This window comes from Myripristis murdjan, chromosome 13 (assembly GCF_902150065.1).
Source record: "Myripristis murdjan chromosome 13, fMyrMur1.1, whole genome shotgun sequence".
Classification (NCBI taxonomy): domain Eukaryota; kingdom Metazoa; phylum Chordata; class Actinopteri; order Holocentriformes; family Holocentridae; genus Myripristis; species Myripristis murdjan.
In genome coordinates, this window is record NC_043992.1 from 33,147,941 (window position 1) to 33,175,237 (window position 27,297).

General features: G+C 42.1%; 1 protein-coding gene across 1 annotated transcript in view; it reads right to left on the reverse strand.

The window, feature by feature from the left end:
* Positions 1-8,520: 8,520 nt before the first annotated feature.
* Positions 8,521-27,297, reverse strand: part of pitpnm3 (PITPNM family member 3) — an 82,957-nt gene continuing 64,180 nt past the window's right edge. The window contains exons 11-20 of the mRNA XM_030067713.1: positions 24,140-24,346; positions 23,843-23,991; positions 20,957-21,073; positions 16,637-16,753; positions 16,371-16,519; positions 14,617-14,766; positions 13,985-14,168; positions 13,557-13,685; positions 12,934-13,334; positions 8,521-9,997 (exon numbers count right to left, since the gene is read on the reverse strand). Of these exons, the coding sequence (XP_029923573.1) occupies positions 13,011-13,334; positions 13,557-13,685; positions 13,985-14,168; positions 14,617-14,766; positions 16,371-16,519; positions 16,637-16,753; positions 20,957-21,073; positions 23,843-23,991; positions 24,140-24,346 (1,526 nt within the window). The 3' untranslated portion in view covers positions 8,521-9,997; positions 12,934-13,010. The remainder of the gene's footprint in view (positions 9,998-12,933; positions 13,335-13,556; positions 13,686-13,984; positions 14,169-14,616; positions 14,767-16,370; positions 16,520-16,636; positions 16,754-20,956; positions 21,074-23,842; positions 23,992-24,139; positions 24,347-27,297) is intronic.

Below are 27,297 nucleotides of genomic sequence, written 5' to 3' on the forward strand. Positions count from 1 at the left end.
AGTGATTGTGTTTGGTGAGGCTAAGCTGTCATGTCCTATCTAAGCTGTGACAGTTTAGCGGAAGAATAGAAAAAAAAAAAAAAAACATGTTCCAACAGGGCCGTGGCTAAACTGTACATTGTACAAAAAAGGCATGGACAGCCGAGTCACTGTAACTGGCGTCTCAAGGGATGCCCATCACCCAGGCACAGTGGAGACAGTGGAGTCGGGAAAAACAAACCCATTCCAGCACTTTGTTAATGGTTAGAGCAAAGGAAAAGGGTTAGAGTGAAGGGAGAAGTAGAAATCCTCCAGAAACATTTTGAGCTTTAGTTCTTTTCACCCTCATTCCAAATTAATTTTATGCATTCTAAACTCAAAGTTAAAATTATTCCTGCAAATTGATGAACATTATTTGACCCACAATGCCTCACTGCATTCCTGCTTGCTGCAGAAAGGAAGATGGACACTGGAGTTGTTTTGTGCACAGGTACCCTGATTTCCAGGTAGCCAAGGGTCAAGGAAGAAGCCGAAAACATAAAACTTAAAAAAAAAAAAAAAAAAAAAAAGTATTGTATGGTGTTTACTCCCTCTCATTTTGTCATTGACAGCACTGCAAGAGGAATTTCTCTCAATAAGTTACCAAGTTTGATGTTTCTGAGGTCAAAGCCAGGGATTAATAATTCCCTTTGCTGTCAGGCAGCTTAATCATAAGAGACCACATCAGTAAAGCCACATTTTCACAACACTTTCGTTAACCATGAATTTTTAAAAACCAAAGAAGTGGAAAATAAATCCAGTTATTTGGTGAAAACATGGTTATGGCATCTAGCCTTTTTTTTTTTTTTTTTTTTTTTCTTTGCTTTTTTTTTTGTTACAGTTTTTAGACATCTTGCTCTCCCAGGTAGGCAAAGAGGGCTTTACATAACTTTGCTAAGCCTCTTTTTCCACGAGGGATTAATCCTCCTGCCACGGTTAAATATTGATGACTTTGGCTAATGATGGTCATGAATGCTCTGATCAGATGCTATCACTGGAGGCGGGCCATCACATCTGATGCCGCTGTGAGCAGTGGAGGATCATCTGTTATGTAGCTCAGGCATCTGACCTTCTCTTCCTGAGGCCATTAAAAATCACTGCCTTTTTATGCTGTCTACAGATTGTGCCTTGCCCTGTGAGTATTCTAAGGCAGTGGGTTTCAAACTTCTTAAAAAACATCTTCTTGTGACCCAAAACTGACTTTAGACACCGTGCTGCAGGCTAATGTAACAGGATTTAGTTTGCATTTTAAATTCAAACCTTCCAGCCTATGTGTATTTTTCTTCCAGAATGATTTTCGGTCCTATTTTTAATCTCGCCGCAGTCCACCCTTTGGTCATGCCCCACACACTGAAAATTACAGCATGAGCGGAGGTGCTCTGAATTTTTTTTTTTACTGAATTTTGCATGACTCCAGAGAACTAAACCATGCATTTATGGCTTCACCTGTGACCTTAGACAACTCCTCAGACCAAAGAGCAAGCTGGACAACATGAAAACAATCATTTCTCTCTAATCCAATCGCCCAATAAAAGACCCAGCAACTAAACTGCAAACATTTCATGGAAATAAGAGCTGATTCAAAAAGTATGACAGATGCCATGATAGTCAGACTTGTACTGCTAACCTTCAGCAACTTGAAAGCTAGCATTTATGCGACCTGCACAGCGGTATGCATGTTTCTCATTCTGGCATGCCGTAGGAAAACGCTTTCCCTCTCCGTCCTTGTTGACTGTAGGAATGTGCTTCAGCAGGCAGCCTGTGCAGCATGATCTGCAGCGTCTGAAGCTGCCCCTGTCATCATAAGCAATCTCCCTATCGCTCTCTCTCTCTCTCTCTCTCTCCCTCCCTCTCTCTATCTCAGGACTGTTGATCTATTCAGATTGATATGCATTGCCCATCACCACAGTGGCATGCAGAAGTCATCTGCCAGATCACAGGACAAACTAAGCCCTGGCCTGCTGTTTTGGAATAACAATCAGGCTGATTCAGAGGTGCTGCTGTCAATGAGAGCTCGAGGTCAGGCTGAGTGTTAGGGTGTTGCCAGGTAATTTTGACCTGTTGGTTTTGCAAAACACATGAATTCAAGTGCACAAGAATGAGTCTCTATCTCTGTCCATTATGTTTTATCACTAAGGCACAGGTCAGAAATTACAATAAAGTAGCATCGAGGTTCAACGGTGTTCCAGATTTGAGATTTTTTTTTTTTTTTCAGCACAATGAAGCCACTCTGTCCAACAAAGTGTGTATTGTTTGCAAGAATGGAGTATTCACTGATGTTCAAAGCATCCCCAGTAGCACAGTTTGCAAGTTGCATGATCATTCCCGCGACTGCAAATCCAACTAAATCTCAGCACTTTGGCTCTATTTGAAGGCATTATGTGAATCCTAAGTCATTTACAAGTCAAACACATTGATTTCTTACAAATTTAAGCCCTGGAAGACCTGGAAAGGAACCTCAGATATGTGTTGTTGTCTTTCTTACTCCTGCTGGAGGTCAAATTTGAGCGTGATTTCATGGCGCTGCGGCTCTACTGTATGTCATAATCCACTGTGGCAAACAGCCTTGTAACCAAAGAATTAGGCTGCACCTGATTGGCAGGAATGAAGTGGAGGGCAGGGATTAAATCAGGGCCTAAAGCAGCAATCTAGCCTAGAATAGTCTCCTATAAATAACACCACTCATATTTTCTCTATGGAATTGTTTTTGTAAAATGGCAAAGCAAATATAGCAGTACCTTGGGGAAGCCTGTTACATGGGCCTAACTGGGTCCCAAAACCTCAGTCTGTAAAATCTAAAAACCTATTTGCTGTGACCCAAGAGTCCATTTGGCAGAGAACTACATTGTTTGTCCTTGCCTGCAACATGAGTGGAAAAAAAGTACATCAGTCTTAAGGGAAAATTGCCTGGATTCCACATATTGATAAGCCAGATTGACTTGTCAGTGAAAACAAATAAGTGAAAAAGAAAGTACATGCATTTTGCCTCACATCTGCCCCTGCACAGATCCCTCTCAGATGGCAATAACAAATGAGAATATTAAAAAGAAAGGCACAATTTATAAAGGCCGGTCCAGGACCAGTTGAAAGGTTTTAATTCCTTAAAGCATAATTTTGGCCCTGTGTGTCACCATGTGATACTAAATGTGGCTTGGGAAATCACAGCCACCGCAAATTTTGAAGGGTATTTTGAACACTTTACACAGATGTAGAAATGGACTAATTATCCATTTTACATTTTATTTTATGATGATCATGATGAGTGCTTTATTAATCCTTCACAGGAAATTACATTGTCGCAGCAGCCATCTCAGCACACATTCATACATAAATTAAGTTAAATTAAGACCCTTAAAAGAAAGTGCTAATGCATTGAAGACCTAGTCCAAGTGCTCATTAAAAAGTTTTATTGCAGCAGGGAGGCAAGACCTCCTGCAGCGTTCCGACTTGCACTTCGGTGCAGTCAGTCTGTCACTGAAGGTGCTCCTTCTGATCACCCCCAATGCATGGAGTGGGTGGGAGGGGTTATTCAGTATTGCCCTCAGCTTGGACAGCATCGTTTCTTCTGCCACCTGCTGGGCAGTGTCCAGTCCAGTGTTGACAACAGAACTGGCCCATTTTGATGATTTTATTTACTCTATTCTTGTCTGCTGTGCGTGCCCCCTCTCCCCAGCACCACTGCAAAGAATAGAGCCCTGGCCACCACAGAGTGATAGACACTATTAAAATGTTAAAAGACCTCAATCTCCTTAGGAAATAGAGTCACCTTTGCGCCTTTTTGCACACTGTCTCCACATGGATCCTACCAGTCCAACTTGTTGTCCCGCTGCACGCCGAGATACAGTGGTGGAAAAAAGTTTTCGGACACCCCATGCATTTCTGAAATATTGTATTAACAAATCACTCTTAGGTCTTCAAGTGCAATTTCTTTTAGTACAGTCACAGCCAAAAATACTAAACAAATCCTAAAAAAGCCATTAAAAACTTAAAATTGATTGGTTCCATAAAAATACATAAGAAATTTTGAGTATTGGGTCATTTTGGCACCAGTGATGAAGGTCGTTCTTTTTATTAAAAGACACAATTTTTGTTGCCAAGCTTCGTGTCTATATAAAGCCAGCACATTTGAAAGTTCTTCAGACACAAAAATGGCTAAAACAAGGAACCTAAAGCAGGAAGATAAAGATTAAACTGTCAAGAAATTGTCCGTTGTTTGTCCGAGTGCGTGCTCTTTCTATTTTAGATCCAGGTCTTCATGGTGTAGGTGGCTGTGTGGCCCGGGTCCCTGGCTGCTCTGGTGCATCTGGCTTCCCTTGGCGTCATCATCCCTCATCCGCCACCCATCTATCCACATATCTTTTGTTGTTTGTTTTCTGTGTTTACAACATCTATTGCACGTCTGTCCGTCCTGGGGAGGGATCCCTCCTCTGTTGCTCCCCTGCGGTTTCTTCCTATTTTCTCCCTGTTAAAGGGTTTTTTTAGGGAGTTGTTCCTCATCCGATGTGAGGGTCTAAGGACAGAGGATGTTGTATTTTTCTGTAAAGCCCTTTGGGACAAATTTGTAATTTGTGATTCTGGGCTATACAAATAAATACAATTGAAATGAATTGAATTGTATTTGTTTGTATCTGTCTAATGCAGCCACAGCTTTTGAAACACAAAAAAGATTTTTCCACAAATATTTCATGATAATATTTGAGATTGTGAGATTGTGTAAAATTTTAAGGGTGTCCGAAAACTTTTTTCCACCACTGTATCTGTGACTGGAGGCAACTTCCACCTCTGAGCCCTTGATGTTGATTGGTGCAGGTGCAGGTTGAGTCCTCTTCCTCCAAAAATCCAAAACCATCTCTTTGGTTTTTGCGGTGTTAAGATGAAGAAAGTTGTTGCCACTCCGGTTAAAAAAGTCCTTAATTAATGTCCTGTACTCCTCATCCTCTCCTCCTTTAATAAGGCCAACGATTACTGTGTCGTCGGAAAATTTCTGGAGGAAGCAGTCGCTGGTGTTGTGTGTGAAGTCTGCTGTGTAGATGGTATACAGGAACGGGCCCAGCACAGTACCTTGTGGATTATGTCAGAGACCCCGTTCTGCAGATGAGCAAACTGTGGTTGGGAGGATGGATAGTCCAAGCACCATGAGACTAAAGATGGATTCACCTGCATCTCTCTCATCTTCTCACTTAACAGCCAGGGCTGGATCGTATTGAAGGCGCTTGAAAAATCAAAGAATGTAAATCTCACAGAGGCGTCGGGGGTATCCAGATGTGAGAGGGTCCTCTGCAGCATCTGGGCAGGTATTTCCAGGCCTTTATTGTCATCAAGGCAATTCATCAGTCCAATACAGTCAAGCTATTATTTTCAAGATCTGCTGAATTAACTGTTACAGTCACATGCTGCTTATTTCTAGGCAAATGTAGCATTAACAGTTCAAGGTTCAATGTATGAATACGTTTTGATCGTGTAAGCTATGTGTAGCAAATTTCAGGTGCATTTTATATTTCTCATTCATTGAGAAATGCGGATCCACATGGCAAAACCACACACATTTGACTGCAGGAGACATGCAGTTTCAATCACTGTTGGCTTTTCATGCACATCAGGTCCAAGTGATTGGCAGGTTATTGAACCTTTATATTTTCATATCAGGTTTATACTGCAAATATCAACACAACTTACATACGTACAGGCTTGAAATTCGCTTGTTCGATGGCTCCCTGTGTTAAGCATTTTCTGCCAACCCTTCATTCTGGGTTGTCACACTGGCTAATTAATCGTGATGGATTTTCAGCAATCAGCGTTGATGTGCTTGCCATTTAATGGTTAGGTAGAGGCTGCTGCTCTGATCTGGATTGATTTGTCAGGCAGTGGATGAGGATTCCTACAAGGCCTGAAGCCGTGGCCGTCTCTGTCACTGCCCCCCGCCAGTGGTGCAGCCCCCCAAACATCCTCCGATCAATACAATGTGAGGCTGCTGGATATTTTTTTTTTAAAAATCCCTTGACATGGCATGAAATGAACAGATACACAAAGGAGTGAAGGAAAGTCAGTGGAGCTCAAACCACTGGTCCTGAAGCTGTAATAAGGAGTACACCCAGACAACTTTTCGACAGCTCACACAGCCCACTTTGGAGGAAATAAAAAATAAAAGGGAACTGGCGAGACTCTAGGAGAAGGTAGGCGTAGAGCAAACAGTGTGAAAAACCTTTCATAAAAATTGTGTGATGTTACACTAATCCATTAAGAAATTTTGAACCTTATTGTGATACGCCACACCTCCCTAGTGACAGCTGTGCCTTCTTCCCTGGCCCATGACCAAGCTTTCCACCATGTTTGGTGGAAATGCAAGCATCTCTTTGGAAGTTAGGATGTGAAGATTTGAGATGTGTTTCACTGGGTGTTGGGGTGAGGCGTCGAGGTTTCACTTTGCAATCCTTGTATAATTTACATGAAAGTATCTAGATGTCAGATCTGATGTTAAAACCTGAACCTGAGGGGACAAAGCTTCTCACCAGTGACTGAGGCTTTATCTTTGGAAACAAGGAGCGCGTGGAAAGAATAATGCTAAGACAAATCTTTTTATTTATGCAAGAATGAAAGATGGACCAAGTCCAATAACACAGAAACATGTCATCATCAACATGTTTATCACCACAGGAAATCTGTACAAAACAATAAATTTGATATTTAAATAAACGCATATCTTTGCAGCAGTGAACCAGGTGTTTTCCCTCATTCGTCAAAAGGCCAGTGTCAAGTGCTGATAATACGACCATAAAATTAGCAATCAGTCATATTCTAAAAACCGTCACACTATGTTAGTCAATTAACAGAAACATACATTATATGTAATAACATTAGGTAACTCAAAGGAACAAAACCTTGCACACTACTCATTTACATTGATTATTTTTTTGATACAAATTATGCTGCACACAAACAGTGCATGGGATTTTGCTCCTTTAAAATAAAACATCTTCACCTGATGCACCTGCACAAAAACCTATTTCAGAGGTGCAAATATTCTCTACTATAAGATTTATTAATAAATGGCAAATTAGGGCAGTCTAATAGTTTTGTAATGATTTGTGGAAACTAATCATTGCACAACGTAAACTAGTGAGGTGTCTGTTCAGTCACATCCATGCTAAAACAATCATTTATAAAGAAAAATTGAATCTCCTAAATTACCTCCTAATGTTAGAGGATGCTTCTTTTCACCGGAATTGATAAAGATTCAATATCTGGGAAGAAATTGAACAGATATTCATTTTCCGTTCATTCTGACAAATGCACTGAAAATCTCAACACGTTTCACATTTTGTCATAATCATACATTCTTGTGATTTATTTATGTGCTGACCATATCTGCTCTTCAACTATACAATACCCTGTCTCAGATACACTCAAACTAATAATATTTCACCGAAAAGTGAGCTAATTTATCATAAAGTGCAGTGTTCATTTGACCAAGAAGTTAGAAACACGGGGTCAATTTAATATTTGTGAATAATTACGATTAATTTACAATAAAAGTCAATCATTTGTAAAGTAAGAACACCATGAAATAACAACTGATAGTCATTACAATACTTAATTAACATGCACAGAACATTCACCATTTAACCATTAGACGATGATTTGCCATTTACTAACACTTGTACAAAAAAATGCTACCTAGTTTAAATATTTCATCCCGCCTAGGTAACGAAATGACAGAGAAATACCACTATGCACCGTACAAACTACTGTGGTCACCTATCATGTACACATTGATGGGAATGATCCTTTAATTGCTTGGATGACAATGCCATGTTTTTGATTTGAACCTACCTATATGCAAAATAAAGTCAAATTTAGTATTCCAGTATAGTCTCTACAATATTATTCTTATACAGTTACCAAGTAATGTTATTTTGTGCACTGCTGGTAGTGCAATACAGGGAACCATACTGTACATTTACATACTATTATTCAAATAGCTACGAAGTTGATGGGAAACTTACTGGACCACCGATGGTTTCTGACAGGTGAAAGAAAAAGAGTGAGCGATAACCTCTGTCCAGGCCTGTACATCTGCAGCGAGCAGCCACCATTCCTCTCCACCGTGGGGCTTTATAAGTTTAACGTAAACTCATAAGCCCTTTTTCTTCCACAGCAGTTATAAAAACCTCCTTGATGCAGTCCTCTGACACACACGGCTTCAGTCCCAACCTCCAAAAATACACGTGCAAGTCTGAAAAACCGGCAGTGCTGAGCTCCAGCGGTCTCCCACTGGCTTTTGATTCTTCAACGCAGAGGCTTTATTCATTTGTCATGTTCTTGGTTGTCTTGATATTTACAACTCTGAAACAAACGCACACACACACGCGCATACACGCACACACACACACAAACATCTAAAATACATGTCCAAACAAGATATCAACTAGATAGAATGCACTTTGCAGTGAAGGTTAAACTCAAATACTCAATACTTTGGTCGAGCAAATAAACTCTGATTTTTTTTTTTTTTTTTTTTTTTTTACATCTTTGCACAACGTCAAATACAATTTAAGGCAAAATCAACCATTTGACAATTCGAACGACAAAAGTTCAAAAACATACATTGAAAATATTTCTATGTACAGTATTTCCTCATAGAAAAATATGTTTAACTTGCACACAGCTTTAACACAGCGACGGTACGACTCGAATCAGCCTCGAGCACACACGAGAGCGTAACATTTCATCACAAATCTATCGGTTCCAGTGCAGTTGTTATAAATGGATGCAAGGGCATTTCAACTGGCATGGGGTCTACTGTACAATACCCTGCTATTATTGGAGCTACTGCAACTCTCTAGCAACTGAACACTGAACTACTGAACTACTGATGCCGATGACAATAAATAAACTGTCACTTTCAATGTACAGCTAAACAGCAAGTTGTGGTTACTCTCTACAGCTGCGTGGTTCTCTTTGAATTACAATTCTGTAAACATGTTTTGTTCGTTTTTTGGTCAGCTCTGCCACGTCTTTAAACAACTTCACACAATGTCCTTCCCTCTGAGCCTCCAGTAAACTCTACAAATACAACTTTTTTTGTGTCTGAAGCAAGTACCACAGCTTAATTGAGAGCCACTGCGCTGTACTTCAGTAGTGCAAGTGCAACCTCAGGGGTTGAGCCGTGCACGCCACGGTGGTTTGGTGGCCGCGCGGCCAGGCTGAGGCGGCTGTCGAAAGGCATGTTCTGCCTGACTGGTTGAGGGGTGGGGAGGAGCGAGCGAGCGAGCGAGCCGGCGAGCAAGGATCACACAAAACAGTTAAGACTGAGGTGGAGGCAGAGGCCAGGGTTCAGCCGGGTTGGCGGATTGGGCTCGAGATCACAGAGTTCGTGTCTACGGCTTGAACCCAAAGGCCACAGCGCGGCCGTGTCCAGGCGCCCACGCAGGGATGATGCATGTCGAGTATTTACATTGGCGGAGTGTCACTGCAGGAATCAGCATGACCGCCTGTCAGCACAGCAGTGTGTGTGGGGTCTTAGAGCGGTAGAGCGTCGGATGATGTATTGCTTGAGCTGGGACGTTTCCACATAAATCTCAGCAGGTCTCCAGTCCAGAGGGAAAACCTTCAAGATGCATTTGTCATCTTATGAAACATGAGCATGAGTGCATGTGTGCTCGTATACATATGTATACTCTGTGTAGCACAGTAGTGAAGTGCATTCTTCTTCTTATAGTACACGGTTGTTTCACTGTAACGCCTTCACTATTGCCACATCAGACCTATTTTGAGCTGGACACCGACATTCATAATAATCACTGCTATTTCAAGCAACAGCTTAAAATTTCAGGCACAAAGACAAAGTGACATTATCCACTGAGCATTTCAAGTAAAAGGACCAAACAGGTGTCAAAGTGTAGAGGGCCAAGCAGGAGGTAAAGCACTGCTGCAGGGGTCACCAGCAGAGGATCCAAGGTACAGGCAGGTATCAACGACACTGTTGAATAATAATAATAAAAAAAGACAAATTAGTCACATGTTTTACTTTCAGCTAAAAACAGAAGAAAAGTTAATGCACTGATCAGTATTTGTGTTCTCTATCATTCACTCAACACAGCTCCAGTCGTCCAAATTGCACAAACAGTCCTTCTAAATCTAGAAATGAATGGATTTCAAGCATGGCAGGACACTGCATTTGTAGCTCATCAGTACTTGCATAATTACAATCATGGGCAAATTTACATTCGTTCCTCCTAGGAGCTACGTCTAATAATAGCATCTCTTACACAGGTTGCCATATGAATAGTTATATGGGAGTATTCAGACTCTCCCTCTCTTTCTTTTTTTTCCCATCTCAGTGGACCTTTCCATCATTTCTCTTCCTGACCTATATCCTTCTTTCTTTCTTTCTGTTCATTCTCTGTCTGACCTTTTAGGGTGTAAAGTTTGTTGGTGCAAATAGTAACACCTCTGTCACTGAAGGTGTAAATGTAATGTGTTGATCACAGAACACAAGCCAATCAAGGTGAGCAGTTATTGACCATGCCCTAAAACAACGGCAGCACGCAAAATCAATCTGTGCTTGAATCGATGTTTCGTTAAGCATCAGAGGGTCACAAACATTAAAAACAAGAACACACTTCATACTGAGCTGTGCATTGATGGGGAGGAAGTCGACAGAGTCCCCAGCTTCAAAGTCCACATTTCTGAAGACCTCACATGGAGCCTCAACACCTCACACCTGATCAAGAAGGCCCACAAGCGTCTCTTCTACCTGAGGACGCTGAAGCACAGCAGTCTTCCACAGAAGCTGCTTATTAACTTCTACAGGTGTACCATTGAAAGTGTGCTTACTTATGGGTGCACAGCCTGATACTCCAGCTGTACTGCAGCGGAGAGGAAAGACCTTCAGAGAGTGGTTAAAAGAATTTCCCAGTTTGGGATCAATAAAGTAAATCTATCTGTCTATCTATCTATCTATCTATCTAAACTGCTCAATGGATTGACGGCTCCCCACTCCCACACCTGAGCGACATCCATTCAAGCCGCCTCCACAAGCAGGCCTTCAACATCCTCAGGGACCCCTCACACCCTGGACACTCCCTGTTCAGCACCTCCCAACCGACTCAAAAACAGCTTCTTTCCAAGAGCTGTTGACTCCCTTCTTAAACATAAAACACACATACACTGCAAGTGCAATACAACTAGACAAGTGCAATTCACCTGAACAATACTTATTTTTATTTATTTATTTATTGTTGTGCAATATATCTGTGCATTATTTTTAACCTGTATTTATGTCCTTTTTTATGCTGATTTTTGGTGCTGCAGACGAAATTTCGTTGTGTTTTTATATACAATGACAATAAATATCGATCTATCTAATTTACTCATGTTACATAACGGTGAAGTTCAGTTCAGTTATTCGTAATCCATGTAAGATGACTTCACGAGTCCTGTTGCAGCAAGCTGAGGAGCACTGTGGCATTTATGAGCATCTTGATGCACTTTATTACTGTGTGATCGTGTCTTATAAGATTGTTGAGTAAGTGGTAAACGGCACACAGTGAAAGGAGGAGGAAAAGAAGATAACTTGGCAACACACTCTGTAGGTCTGCTTTATTCCAATGTGTGTCGAAGTGGGCATTTCCTGTTCTCTGATTGCTGATTATTGCTGCCCCCTGTGCATGGCAGGGGTACACTCCTGTCTCATGGGGGATCACAGTTGGTTTTGCAGGGCAGGATTTTCTTGCACGCTGTGTGTGTGTGTGGGAGATGTGGGGCCGGAAGGTTAACTTTTGCAGCTCTGCTAGAGATTAGCATTTTTGCCAACAGCATTTACAACTGGTGAGACAAAGGAGAACAGGTGGTGGGAGCATCCTGCACCAAAACAATAAAAAATCTTCCTCACAGATTTACATTGAGTGGGCACAAGAGGTCAATCCTGCATAATCTCTCATTGTTTAAACATTGGTTAGTCATGCAAATTCACTGAACTTTGACTTGCCGAGGTGTGTAGGCAAGAGGCAAAATTAATTTGCTACCAGAGGCAATTTTTTTTTTTCTTACCTTATTATTACTGGCAATGCCTCCATTCTGGACTCTATGCTTGGCACTTCTGTTCTGTTTTATAATAATAATTGCAGTATATGCTTTACTTATCAATTATTGAATACAAAAGTTAAAAAGTGCTTTACATAAAATAGAATAAAATCAGAAGCAAAATAAAAACCTGACATGAATATAATATGAGGTTTTGTGGCAAAGTGGGGGAAATCTTGTAAATCTTGTAATCTTGCAGTAAAAACGTAAATACGGCCAGGGATGTGGACGAAAACGTGAACTTTTTTTCAGAGTAGGAAGCTCGTACTTACAGTTATAACAACATATAAAGTGTGATGCAGCAACAATTCAATCTCTAGACGCACTTCTCATGATTTAAATTATTACTTACAGCATGAAAACATACATGTTTTTTTTATGAGGCCCAATCATGACTAGCTTTGCACATACAGCACACTGCCACATTTTGTTTGTTTTCTCTGGTCATGTCGTACCAATTTCAAACATATTTGTGCCTTTCTACTGCACAGACAGCCCAGTTTTATCAAAAGACCAACTTTCCAATCGTGAATTATTCCCTGAAGGGCAGTGAGTTTCATTTTCCTCACTGCAAAAAGTCAAAATCTTACCAAGATTATTTGTCTTATTTCAAGTAAAAATGTCTTATTTCTAGTCAAAATATCTCATTCTCAATTGTCTAAAGACAAGTTATTTCTGAGCTGATCATGTCTTATTTTAAGTGTAATGAGATATTTTGACTAGAAATAAGACATTTTTACTTGAAATAAGACAAATAATCTTGGTAAGATTTTGACTTTTTGCAGTGCTTGCAGGCAGTTCTCAAATCTCCAGTGGAGAACGTGATCTTACCTTGGCCCTGGACACTGACTACCCGTTGCTCTCCTCCTTTTCTGTCCTCCCGCCATCCTTCCGTCTCTTTTTCGACGTCAGGGAGTTGTGTCTCCACGATGCATGGAGGCTCGCCCCCACATGCCCTGTCCGCCTCCCCCTCCTCCTCCCCCATGGTCCTTGTCTGACTCCGGCTGGCTCTGGGCGCGCTCGGGCTTGGGATTGGGCGTGCAAGGCGGGTCAGGCTGCTGGACTGACATGGTCCTGCGCAGGTGGGTGCGCTTACACAGGAAATCAGGCTTCGCCGAAAGACCAAACGATCCCTTCCTGAGAACCATGCGAACCGAGGAAGTTTTCTTGGGTCGGGCCCTGTGCCCGAACTGGAGGGAGGAGAGGTGCGATGCGTAGCCTTCACTCAGGAACTGGACAGATCACACAGAGGAGAAGGAGTTAGAAAATCTCAGAAAGAAAAGAGTGTAGAATAAAATAAGAAAAAAACAGAGACACTGACATAAAGAATGACAGGAGAAAACAAAAACCTTTGAGTGAAAAAGGGCAGACAGAAACATCTTCAAAAGCCATTATCAGGAGATACTTGAAAGACAAAGAAAGGGATAAGAAAGACAAATAAAAAATTGAGCTACCTGGCACTGATTCTGGTACTTCTTAGAGGGCCTGCCCACAATATAAATCTGGGAAGGGCCCAGGCCCAGCATGTTGTAAACTGAGATGTCCTTCATGGAGCCATAGGCAGAGTTGATCTTAATGTGACACTGGTGAGAGAGGAAAACAGCAGTTGGGGATGTGTGCGGCATTTTGATGCAGTACAACCCAAGGCGACACTGTTGTGTGCCTGCAAATTCAATGTCAAGGCAGATTACTCTGCATTGTGTGTGATTACTGTGCATGTGCATGTCTGTGTTTCAAAGAAATAATGTAACTGAATAAAGAAGGCTCTTTGCAGGAGGGAGATGTGAGAGAAAAAGACTGCTGGCAGTGCTTACTAAAAAAGACTAAATGTCCAGTTAAAGCCAGAAAGGACGGCTTGTTCGCTAAGTGCCCGGTGAAGTACCTCCTGCACTAGGTTCCTGAGAAAGATGGTCTTTTGGCGAAGGGGATCGTGGACCAGGCCTTCCGAAAAGAATATCATCCCATGGGGGAAGTTGTGCTGAGAGAGCCACGATACGACGCGCTGTTTCTGCATATCAGGACGGCCTGTGATGTAGATGATCAGATAGCCCAGGTCCTGCCAGTGCCTGCAAGCAAACACACAACATATCGTTATATGCATCGAATCAAAAAGTGATATTTTGATCAATACAGGCAACTCTGAGGAGTTTCGCGTTGGTAGACTTGATTAAGTGGTTGAGTTAAGCTAATCAACACTCTGAGAAGTGCCATTATCACAGAGGAGACAGCTTCAAACACCTAAACATATGCACGCGAGCATACACACACCCACACAGAGGATAGTGTTGCTCTACAGCGCCGAATCGTTTTATCTGAGATCTGTCCGATCTCTTTTAAATCTCTGTCCTAATCTCTCAAGGGGCGAGTTTCCTTCTGCCAGGCTGACCTTGTAAATAAGACTTTGTTCCAAAATGGCTCAGTTAGATAAAGGTTAGATAAAAAAACACACACACACACACACACACACACAAAACCACCACCCTTCCGCCAATGCAGACACTAACACAGAGGTACCTGACAACATCTACAGCTCCAGGGCGGACCTTGGGGTCACTACCCATGATGGAGACACTGGCAGCAAAAGAGCCATCAATGCTGAAGACGACACACTCCATGCCCCGTGGCAACACTGTCAAGTAGGCCTCTGCACTTGTCTGGTCCCCCCTTAGGACAGAGAGATGAAAGACAGAGAGAACCAGGAAGTGTAAGAGCATAAGAAATGAGAGAAGTGCTGTTGCTACGCGCGGTTACTTCCCACAAACATCCCCGGGCCACCCTTTGTTCTTGTCGCGATGGTAGAGTTCACACACCAATATGGGTAAGAACATCAGCAATGAGGGTATCAGTTCAGCAAGTCTGGCTTTTCAGTCTAGTTCTACTCACTGCTACACTGAAAGGCTGCAAATAATGATTATTTAATCTGTCAGCTATTTTTTTTTTTTTTTAAATAAATCCCTTCAGCTAGTCTATAAAGTGTCAAAAACAATAACAAATACTCATGAGAGCCTAAAGCGATGTCTTCAAATTGCTTCTTTAATCTGACCAGCAGCCAAAAATAAATAAATAAATAAAAAAGTATTAATTTTATAATGATATGAACACAGAAAACTAAGACAATTTTAGCTTCTTGAAGATTTTAGTGTGGCTGGAGTTAATAGTCCAGTCATTTTATGACTCAAGGTCAAACAAATTGCAACAGAAACAAACTCAACTGATTTTGTATCCTCGACATGTCCTGAGTGAGGGAAAAAAAAGCCACTGGGGGGAAAGTTTCAAAAAAGACCAAAATATAGCCCATTCAAACGCCTATTAACTTTTTTCTCATGTGAATAGGGTAAAAATTTTAACCTCTAGGTATAACCATGAAAATTGCTGAGTTGATTACTACAAATAAAAAATGTATTGCAAGTTTGTTGAAATTGTTTACTGACATGAGCAAATGGTGCATATTTGAATTATGTACACACTAATTTGCATAAATGCTACAACAGATAACCTTGGGTATAGCCAGTTGAAAATCTCATAATCAATCCTGTTGACATATAACAGTCAAATACTAAACATTAAGGTCTGAATGGAACCCATTTAGGCTACCAATGAACATTAAGGAAGAAGGAACTTAAAACCAGTCTTTAGCAATTATCATTGCAGCATGTCATAACTGCTCCACTAAGGTGGTAGCAATCTTGAAAAATGGCAGCCATTTTGAAATTTCTAAGTGGTTACTTGTCAAGTGACCCATGGAGACAGCTCATCCCAATTTTCATGCTAGTATCATAAGAAGACCACTTTATATGCCCTCTGTAGTAAAGAGTTTATGCAAATGTATGCAAATTAGCTCATGTTACTAAACAATTTCAAAAAACTTGCAATACATTTTTTATTTGTCTTAAGGTAAGTAATCAACTCAGCAACTTTCATGGTGATACCTAAAGGTTAACATTTTTACCCTATTCACATGAGAAAAAAGTTAATAGGCATTTGAATGGGCTATATTTTGGTCTTTTTTGAAACTTTCCCCCAGTGGGATTCTTCGGGGCTTTTTTTTCTCTCACTCAGGACATGTCGAGGATACAAAATCAGTTGAGTTTGTTTCTGTTGCAATTTGTTTGACGCTGACCCCTTATTTGGCTTAAAATTACTGGACTATAAGTGATTCATTTTCTGCGTATCGTCTAGTTGTTTCTGCACCACCTCGTTCACATCAAACTTCATCAGAAGGACAAGCAGCACGGAGGCCGCCACAGGAACCACGACGTGATGCTTACTTGACCACCATTTTGATGGGATAGACTCCCAGGGCGAGCTTCTTGCTCTTGGGTATGGTGTACGTGATTCTGCCGCTGCTGTTGGTCACCTCGGTGTCAAAGTGCACCCAGCGTCCCGACTGAGGCTGCGTCATGAGCAGGATGTCTACCTGAGAGGGGCAAGTAAAAAAAAACAAAAAAACAACAACAGCGTTTAATGGAAGTCTTTGACACGCTTGTGTTATTATGGCTACATGAGCAAAAAGCATTCATGTTGGCGCTGAAACCTTTTCTCCCGTAAGAGTGACCATGTCCAGCGGGCCGTACATGAAGCGGCCGACCAGAGTCTGAGGTCCCTCCTCGGTGGCGATGACATCATTCACCCGGTGGTTGGCGGTGACATTCTACATGACAAGAGGAAGCACAAAAAAATAAATAAAATCACTGATATTTCACCTCACATTTCCTCTATTTAGAAGAACTGCTATGCCACAAAATAGGAATTGCTGCTGGATTCTTCACGACGTTTAAAAATGTCACTGCCCGGCAACCAGGTGTCTGAAGTGCTGCTATGCACTGCAGGACCTTACCAAAAGAGGGTGTCAAATCTCTATTAAGCTTCCTTGTGTTGCTCTGTTCTCCTTACCTCACCTTTCAGCAAACTGGGTGAATACCTCCAAGTGAGCCAGCAGAAAAAGCTAAATCCCTAAATCTCGTCGTGCTGAGAGCAGTTTAATGGGATATTATGAGAAGCCTAATTTATGACTCTCTGACTGGGTAGCAGTCGGTGCAAAAAGCAGCTGCTTATTTGTTCATGGGCCACCATGCCAGGCGTTTGAAGGGCTACCTACAATCTTCTGTGGCATTTCTGTAACCTTCATTTTATCCTGGCAAGTTTGGCTCAGCGCACATGCTTTTTACAGTAATACCTTTCTTCTCTCACTCACACACACACACACACACACACACACACACACACACACACATGGGAGTTTCACATCTGTGAGCTGTTCCAACAGAGGGCTTTCAAGTGAAGTAACACACACACAGCCCACTTTGGCAGCACAGCAGCACTGTGCTGACTTTGACTGGGAACTGATCGTTTTTACCACCTAAATCATCAGGATCAAATTTGTGTACATAATGTCATATCTACTTCATTCATTCATCTTCTAAACTGCTTATCCTCACAAGGGTCGCAGGGGGGGTGCCGGAGCCTATCCCAGCGCTCATAGGGCGAAGGCAATGAAACACCCTGGACAGGTTGCCAGTCCATCGCAGGGCCATGTCTACTTCATATCGAGCAAACCTTACTGTCAGCCCTTGGCCAGCCTACCATCACTGTAAATACATGTGTAATTAAAAAATGTCGTTTGCATTAATGGCTGACTGCATGTTAACATCAGTTTCCAACCATTTCACTGGGATAACTTAGACTCCTCTTAACCCTATAAAGCCATTTGTATCATATATGATACACATTTTCAATTCTGTTTTTCGTTTTCACTTTAATCAATACTTGACCAAAATACTGTTGTATACCTTTGAACACTTCCCCTGTTCACCCTGGACCATACCATTGGCACTTCAAGTACATATCATATATCATACACCAGAAAGGTCGTGTAATAACATATTTTTTGAATTTTTTTTTTTTATATATATTGTTATAGGACTAAATAAAGGGTTCAATTTCAAAAAATTGGAATTTTCTGCCAATTCTTTCATAGTTCAGGCTTTATAGGGTTAAGCAACACTCACAGCACATTCAAGTGGTGACTGAGGGCTAAAGGGCTCACCAGCTTACAGAGTCATAGCGGCCTAAATTTAGACAGAGACGAACCTCATCAAACCATGTACTTTTATGTAAAACATTACTGAACTGACCAACACCATGGATGTCTACGTCTTGCCTACTTCTCTTTTTTTGTCTGGTTACACAGTCCATATCGGCATTATTTGCAGAAAAGCAATTCTCTACGGAGCCACGAAGCCAGACGCCCAACAGTACCAATACTCTACTCCAGCTGACATATTTCCTTTACTTTGCAGATTTTTCAGCTGAGGTGGAGTCTGCCAATAACCAAGCAAGGTCAATGCACCGAAACGTTGCATAAATAAAATGCTGCAGTGCAGACAATGTGCAGGAGTGCAACCTTTATTTACCAACTGAAGCAAGAGATCATGTGAAGTATGAAATGCGCTATTATAAGTTGACGATTGGACCCAAGTTGTCTAAACTGGGAAAACAGCTTCACTTGAAGTTGGTCTGCTGCTATTCCGGCCTATTTTCTCTGTGTTTACAAAATCCAGGTCATATCTCTGCTCCACCTTTACACCTGTTGCTCTGGAAAGGACTAGGACTGCTGTAGAAAAATACTAGAAAAGATGTCAAAAATGGAGATAATGTGATAGGCTGTATGGCTGAAGCACTCTACTTACTTTAAGTAAGGAAAATAATAATATATTGCACATATTGCATACTTGCTGTCGTAAAAGTAGTACAAATATTAAGCAGCTCATGAGAAATGTACTCAAAATAACCTCAAAATAACTTTGAGTTAATAACAAGACCAACTATTTAAAGCGGTCTAAAAATAAAACTGATACTGATGTCATAAGTGGATTCATGACTAAAAAATGTGAATAAGATTACATTGGGTTCTTGCCAATTGAAAAAAATGATAACCAGGAATTACAGTTGGTTGATGTTTGAGCTGGTTTTTGATGAGGTAAGTGATTAGGTTATTTCTTGGCTAATGTTAAGTATTGCATGCTACTATCATGAATACATTTGTGGATTTAATATTAGTCAGTGTTCCTTCCACGTGTTTGCATATCTTTGATGTTATATTACAATCAGAAGTAATTACTGACTTCAAATAATACTCAAAACAATGCACATTCAAAGTGCACTCATTGATATAATGAGAGCCAATGTATTCTGTCAGTTCCACTCCTGTTAATTGATCTGATTTCGTAAGAATAAAGGCCATTTTATGTAGGTGAAAATTTACTTCATTGCACTTGATTGATACTTTCATCTGAAAAAATGATATCAGCCTGATGTAATTAAGCAGGTCGTGGTTGAATATTTTACATAGTGGAACTGGATAATGAAGCTCATTCAAAGGATTTGCCATCTAATGAAGAGGTTAAACATTACCAGCTGCCAACCTATGTACATATCAATTACACGTGTCAATAATTAATCATTTACCAGCGCAAGGCCTTACCTCCTGATCCAGTGGAAGCACGTCATGCAGTGAAAGCTCACACATGCACACACACACACAAACACACACACAGCATCACATTCTGCTACTGTGTGAAAGGATAGAGGTCCAACAGTATTCAATATGTAGTTAAATTTCCCCAATAGCACAGATCACTGGTAATTCTCTGCGAGATCACATGTGAAAATGGTATAATTAAAAGTACCAGAGCAATCATCCGCACGTGGACACACACACACACACACACACACACACACAAAAGCAGACAGACACAGTGTGAGGAGGAGATGAGCCGCAGAGGTAGACCCCCGCCAGGGCAAAAGCAGCGTCTACAGGAAACAACAGGCACAGCGGTGGTCCCTCTCCACCGAGGGCAAAGACCTCTTATTAGCAGAGGAAGATCAGAAATAGATGCCAAGCCTCTCTGAATAGTATCGCTCTGCGGCGGATGAGCTGGCAGTGCCCAGGTTGAATCAGCATGCAGCAGCAGGAGCCGAGCTGTAAATCTCTACATATCTTATTCACGCCAGGATGACTCTCATCACCGAGTTTAGGCGTGAGCACGATCATCACATTCACATGAAACTTCAGGCACATGGATTATAAGATGCAATATGCTCCCAATGGTTCACCAGGTACACGGTGCTATTTTTAGCGCCGTGAAAAGTAAGTAGCCACTAAATGCTGGTGTTTAGAAAATGGCAGTGAAAGGAGGCTTGGGTGAATAGCATCATGACCTTGATGGTTTGAGTCTGCAGGGCTCAGCAGCTGTATCAGGTAATTGTGTGGGTCTGCCTCGGTCCTCCACACTGAAAGTGTGGGTGTATTTTAAGATCCAGGCCACAGACCACACACACACACACACATACACACACACACCAGAACGCTGAAGCATTACAACCTCAGCAGTTAATGATAAATGTATTTTTAGTGTGATTGAGAGCAAGGCCACTGCAGCAGAGGATGTGAGGAAATGTTGTGTACTGTAAGTAGAAAAAGTGAGAGAGAGATTGTGCATGTGTGTGTGTGTGTGTGTGTGTGTGAGTGTGTGTGTGTTTTCTGGGTATATGTGTGATAGCACCTTAGTCGGAAAATGTCACAGTTTGCTGAATATTTCGGGTCCAAGTCCCCGGTGTTTTGTTAAAATATTTCACGTGTCCACATCAGTTTGGATGTCTATTTGCAGATTCACGTAAAAAAGGCCATAAATTCACTTTGCGGTAACATGCAGCAGCAGTAGTAGCTTTGTTTACATATAGAGCAAAATGGGATGCTTGCATTTTATGTACTGCTACACCACCCGGCAGGTTAGAATCCTCCAAGCTGACATGTCGTTTATCTTCCATGAATAAGAAATTATGGTTCTATTACCCTTAGTTTGACGTGTGTCCTCCTGCGGAGCCATTTTTCTCGCGGGCTGGAGGGAGAGAAGGGAGCCGAGTCCAAGCTGTTGGCTTCCTGGGTCTTCACACAGTCACATCGCATGAGCTGTCATAAACATATATGCAAGGACAGACACACACACACACACAGAAAATTGCAGTCACAAACCACAATATACACACATACACACAAGAACACACAGGCAGGCTTTGAGACTCCACTCCTCCATTATCCTGACAGTGCAATTTCCTGCCTCTATGGCCCCTCTCGTCTACACTTGAACATTTGTTGCAATGGAGTGGCACGCACAATGGGACAACCCAAGAAAAAAGGAAGACGTGATCATACAGTGAAAGGTAACATGAATACCCAGGAGGATATTTGGAAACAGTTCACAGTTTTTGAATCACACTGACTTGGGGAACCAACTTACAACAACAGGAACAACTGAAGAATGTATGCCTGAACAGATACGCCTTAATACGCCATCTCTGTATCTGTTCAATAGAAAGAAGGGAGCCTGTATTTTCGATGGTATTGAAAATCACACTTTTGGGATTTCTATATACCCAGACTTACCTGTGCAAGTGGCATACTCCTCTATTTATTCTCTTTTTTGCTGTATGATTGTTATTATTATTATTATTACGGGTTTTTATTTTTTCATCTGAATGAGCTTCACTGAAGCCAAGAGGAAAGGAAGGAAAGAGCTCTGAATGGTTAATGGAAATTTGTTGCTTCATATCAAAGATGACTGTACCATTTGTGAGCTTATGAAAAACCAATACATAAAATAAACACATTGTTTAAAAAAAAAAAAAAAAACAGGAGATACAGGAGGTTCACCATGTCCTGTCCAAGCATGTTTCTAAGTGAGATTAGACCTGCAGTGATGCTCAAGCACTGTCAGTCCCAATTGTTATGGAACGCTCATTTGTCAAGAATACAGCTGAGACCAATTAAGGGCTAGTGGATGATATGGAGCACGGTCAATGAAAATTACAGCTCACTCCTTGAAAGAAGCCACGCATGCCAATTACGACCCAATCAATGGATAGCTTGAACCTACTGGGCTTCTATAGCTCAAAGAGATGTAAGAGGCAAGGTCTGGGGAACTGAGCCGTCAGCCGTCACATTCTCTTTAAAACCGAACTTCTCTCTGAAAGACATGGAATTGATTCAACTTGATCTTAAACAAAGCCAATAACAGTAAATATCTGTTACGGTGAGCTTTTGCTGTGCAACCCAAGGTCCGCGGCTATCAATTTCTATGACACGCTATCGACTGAGGCTGGAATCCACTGATCCAAGATAATGGTCGTCAGGTTTATTAGCTTCCCAGTGGCACCGATAACATTTTTTTATTTCCTATGTGCTCTTTTTATTCTGCTCACGTTTCTCACCCTGATGACATGCTGCAGCAGCCAGAGGCGGAGTGAAGAGACGGCTCACCTCACAGCCCTGGGAGCTCTGCTTTCTAATGATCAAGTTAGGAGACTGCTGGTGTTTCTGATGGCCGTAAATAGGACATGATGTGATACATTATTTTTTTTGTCCTGCTCCTCCGTAGGACTCAGTGAGCAGGAGGCTGGCAGACACAGCAGATGTAAATGAAATCACAACAGACTGAGATTCAATACACTGTTGTCCTGTGCAGCCCAGCGTGTGGATAAGGGTACCAGAACTTGTACTTGCACTGGTACCCGCACTGGGCCCACTCATGCTATAAATAAAAGCGCTTGTGGCGTAAAGTTATATGGTGCTGCCTCGTTATGACTTGAGACACAAATTTGATGACTTTCCTGGGAAACACAGAGATGACTCGAGACGTGACTTTTGATGTGCAGTGTAAAAATCACAATATTAACAAGTCATTTACAACGCAAAATACTCCAAATACTAGTCTGGTAATGTTATCCCCACCACTCGCAGTCACCGTCTTGCTCAGTTCAGCTGGTTCAGGGTTTCTTCTACTTATTTGTACTTATATTGTTGTATATTGTACATAGGTTGTATATTGTACAGTGGTCCCTCGTTTATCGCGGGAGTTACGTTCTAAAAATAACCCGCAATAGGCGAAATCCGCGAAGTAGTCAGCTTCATTTTTACAATTATTCTAGATGTTTTAAGGCTGTAAAACCCCTCACTACACACTTTATACACTTTTCTCAGACAGGCATTAACGTTTCCTCACTTTTCTCTCTCGTTTAAACACTCTCAAAGTTCAAACCTTCGTAGAAAAATAAGTCCAGTATTATAGAATGAACGCATTCTGTACTGTACAGGAGACACGGCACGGAGGAGATTGATTGACAATGGTCTACAGTTCCTTAGCCAATCAGGACGCAGAACACAATGCGCTGTAATAATAAAAAAAAAAAAAAAAAAAAAAAAAAAAAAGCATGCAAAATTGCACTAAAAAAAATCCGCGAAACTGCAAGGCCGCGAAAGGTGAACCACGTTATAGCGAGGGACAACTGTATATAGGAGTGTTATATATACTTTCTATTTTATTTTTTATTTAATTTTTTTATCTATTTTATTCTATCTATTTTTTTACTTGCACAGTGCTGGAGTTGTTGCAATCGCATTTCACTGCTGCTGTACCCGTACATTCATGCATGTGACGAATAAAAATCTTGAACTTGAACTTGAACCTGAACTGCTCAGTACAGTGACCTCTGCTGGCGCGTGCTGTGCACTACAACACATCACCTCAATACGGCATCTCTGTATCTGTTTAATAGAAAGAAGAGTGCCTGTATTTTTGATGGTACTGAAAATTATACTTTTGGGATTTCTATATACCCTGGTATACCATAATACCCTGATACCGCACAAGCCTAGTTGGAAGAAGGGGCAAAGACTGCCTACCTGCCGGAGAACAAAAGCTGCTACGTCGGTGGATTCCCAGTAGGAGGCGTGAAAGAGGTGGGGCAGAGCCACTGTGGGGAAGGCAGTCAGCACATCAGGACAGTACAGAGCATAATCCAGCCGTTTGGAGCCCCACCAGCTACTAGAGACTGGAACACACAAAGACGTACAGGCACATGCACGGGGAAATTCAAGGTCAATTTAGGAGCTGTACTTGTGATAATTGAATAAAGACAAGGGAGTGCAGCAAGCCAGAGACTCTCTCTGCTTCCCCTTTCCTCGTTCCCTCTCACTCACTGTTGGCAATCGTGCTCCCCAGCCGGCCCATTGAGTAAACGGATGCTTCACTTTCCACGCTGGTCACACTGGCCCTGCGACCTCCTTCTCCTCCTCCCTCTCTCCCTCCTCCATCAGGCTCTGTCTCGGAGGAGGGCTGTGACACGGAGCCCCCAGGAGTTTGCTCACCTTCCAAAAATACATCTGGGTAGCTATGAATACTGTCCACTGGAGAGAGCGGGAAGAGGATGAGGTTGGAGGAGGGATGGAGAGATGTAGAAGGGAAAAGATAAATGCAGGGGAAAGATGAAGGGAAATGCTTTAATCACAGGACAATTGACTGGCCACATCCTTTAAATCAATTCTGTTAGTTTGCGTAATAAGATAGCCCCATGCTGTCTATTGATTTGCTTTGTATTTATCAAGGAAAACCAAACACTCGCACTAAGTAGGAGGCCAAGGACAGAGAGGAGGCTCTCTTTCTTCTTCATGGCGTGAATCAAACAGTGTTGACTTTGTAAAGTCGCAAAAAGCATCTCGCACGTTGGTCCGGCCGACAAAAAAAAAATAGCATTCATTAAGCGGGGCTCTTCTCTCCCACGGGCGTGTTTGTGCAGAGATCTCACCTGTTTGCTTTGTGAAAAAAGCTGCGCAATAAAACAATGATCATCTCCCCTGGTGACTTGGTTTCACCCGGCATCTTGGATCTACTTGCTCGTCCCCTAGAAGCCCAGCAGTGGCAGATTCCATCAATAATTCAACTGTTGGAGAGACAAGCGTCTGCTGGCTCAGTTCAATGGAACCTTTATCTTAAATCCTACTTCAGATCCTGGCTACAAAAAGATGATTGCGTAAAGTGTAATACAACTTCCATTTAATAATAATGTCTCCGATTGCTGAGTAGGGCCCTGAACAACATAGCTATAAGGCCTGAGATCCATCTGACAACACCCACCGACAGTTTTCTTCCACAAACTACTGAAACTTTTTTTTCTTCTTCTTAACCAAACCTCTAAAGCACATATTTTCCTCTGTTACCTGCACTCGCGTGTTGTTGTGAAAGCATTACGACGCGGGATGCCGCCTGATTCATGTCCAAATGGGTGTATCTTGCTGTGTTTTGCGACACGGTGTTCCAGAGATGAAATGCCGACTGTAAGCGAGGGGCTAAACCAACCTGGGAGCGACCACGTTGTTCCGATCATTGTCCCGCTGCAGCGATGTTATCATGAGGCTTTAATGAAACACGAGCAGCTGCCATCGACGAGTACGACTCTGCCCACGGAACGGGCTGACGAGACAGAGATGAGCGTAAAGAGAAAGGAGATAGTAAAATAGAGCCTTCACCTATTCTCTCCTGATTAATCCCTGCAGAACCACAGACCCATTATGTTGCCAATGACAAATACACCTAACTGCTAAGCAAGGACAATTTCTTCTCTCATTACATCAACAACCGTTTGATGGGGCCTCTTTTTTTATTTTTCTGAGGATGACAAATTGAATATTTTCTCATTATGCTGAGCTGCTGCATTGAAAATACTCCATTAAGCACAGTGTGCGTGTGGATTTTTGTGTTTGCGTGTGCACGTCTGCTGAGTACACGTCCCACATGTAAGAGGTGCAACTCGCAGGTTTGCATGTGTGTCACAAACAAGTCAGGACACAATGGATGGATGGATGGATGCCCCTCGCTCTGTATCATGTACTCATCTTGCTCCCACGTCATATCACCCCAGTGGTTTCTTGAGTATCCATGACCATGGGCTAGCGGCTTATGAAAGACTGGCTTTTCATGTAATGGAGTGGATTTACATGTTGAAATGGGGGAGCTGGCACAGGGAGCGGCGCGGCTGAGAGGACCTGAGACAGAATATGAGAACAGGGGCGCCTGCCTCCGAATGTTAAACAGGACGCATTGTGTCAGGGCCAGCTGCTGGTGAGAGAGGATCCTCGCATCGCCCTGGCTGCATCTCTGGGAGTAATAATTTGAACTGATTGTTTGCTCCGACACAAGTTTCTCTGTTTACATGCGTTGTGTTCAGACTAAATGGAAAGATTAGCATTGCAGAGCTTACTTCCACTCTAGACAACACGAGTGGCCTGCCTTCCTGCCTGCATACAGTATGAGTGAACAAGGGTGGCTGCATATACACATGGGTTTCATTATTCCCCCCGGGTCGGCCAGTTGACTTCATTAAGCAATCCGATTTTGGCACGTTACTCTCTGCTTCTGGTGTGACCTTTTCGCTGCCAAATTAAGCAAACAATCAGATGCACCCAACGTGCCGCCTGTTTGAATCCCCAGGCCTGTGAAGGATTGGCATCCGCAGCAGAATGCTGATTAAAAGCCACTCTCCCAGGCGTGAGGGAGAATCAGGTGTGGGTAATACATCTGCACCGTCACAGCCAAGGAAGAAATAAACAAACAAACAATCAAACAAACAAAAAAAAAAAAGAGTTTGGACAGTTATGATAATGAAGAAATGTCACACATATACACAATCTTAATCTATATTCTCAAAACAAAATAGAGCATAACAACAAACCCACAATAATGATATTATTATTTATGCTATTATAGTGGTGGGAAATATAGCATTTGTTTAGTTTTGAAATAATGCATACTCCCGTACGCACGTGTGGACACACACCTACACACGCTCACACACACACACACACACACACATGCAGTCTGCTGTCTTTAATGAGCTTTGCCCCATTCCTCTCAGAGAGGCCTTATCCTCTTTCAGTTAGCGGGGCTCTGTCTTTCTTTCACAGCACAATGCACAGACAGAGAGAGAGAGAGATTACTCTGGTAGAGAAGAGAGAAAAGGGCCACTGACTGTGACGCATTCTCTGACACACACACACACACGCTCACACACACACACACCCACACACACACAGAGTAAAAAAACAGCTTCAAACAGAGTAAGAGGAGCATCAAAAAGCTGCAAGGGGTGAGCAGGAAAGGTGCGGCTCGATGGTGACAAAGAAAAAGACAAAAAGGGAAGAAGGGCGAGGGCACAAAGAGTCTGTGCGCTCACATGTTTGTCTTTGTGAGCGAGACAGAAAGAGCAAGGAAAGATCAAGCTGCAGAAATCTCGCACTGAAGCAAAGCGATAGACCAGACCCATCAGAGGTCACACCTATGCGGTAGAGACAGAATAACCAGC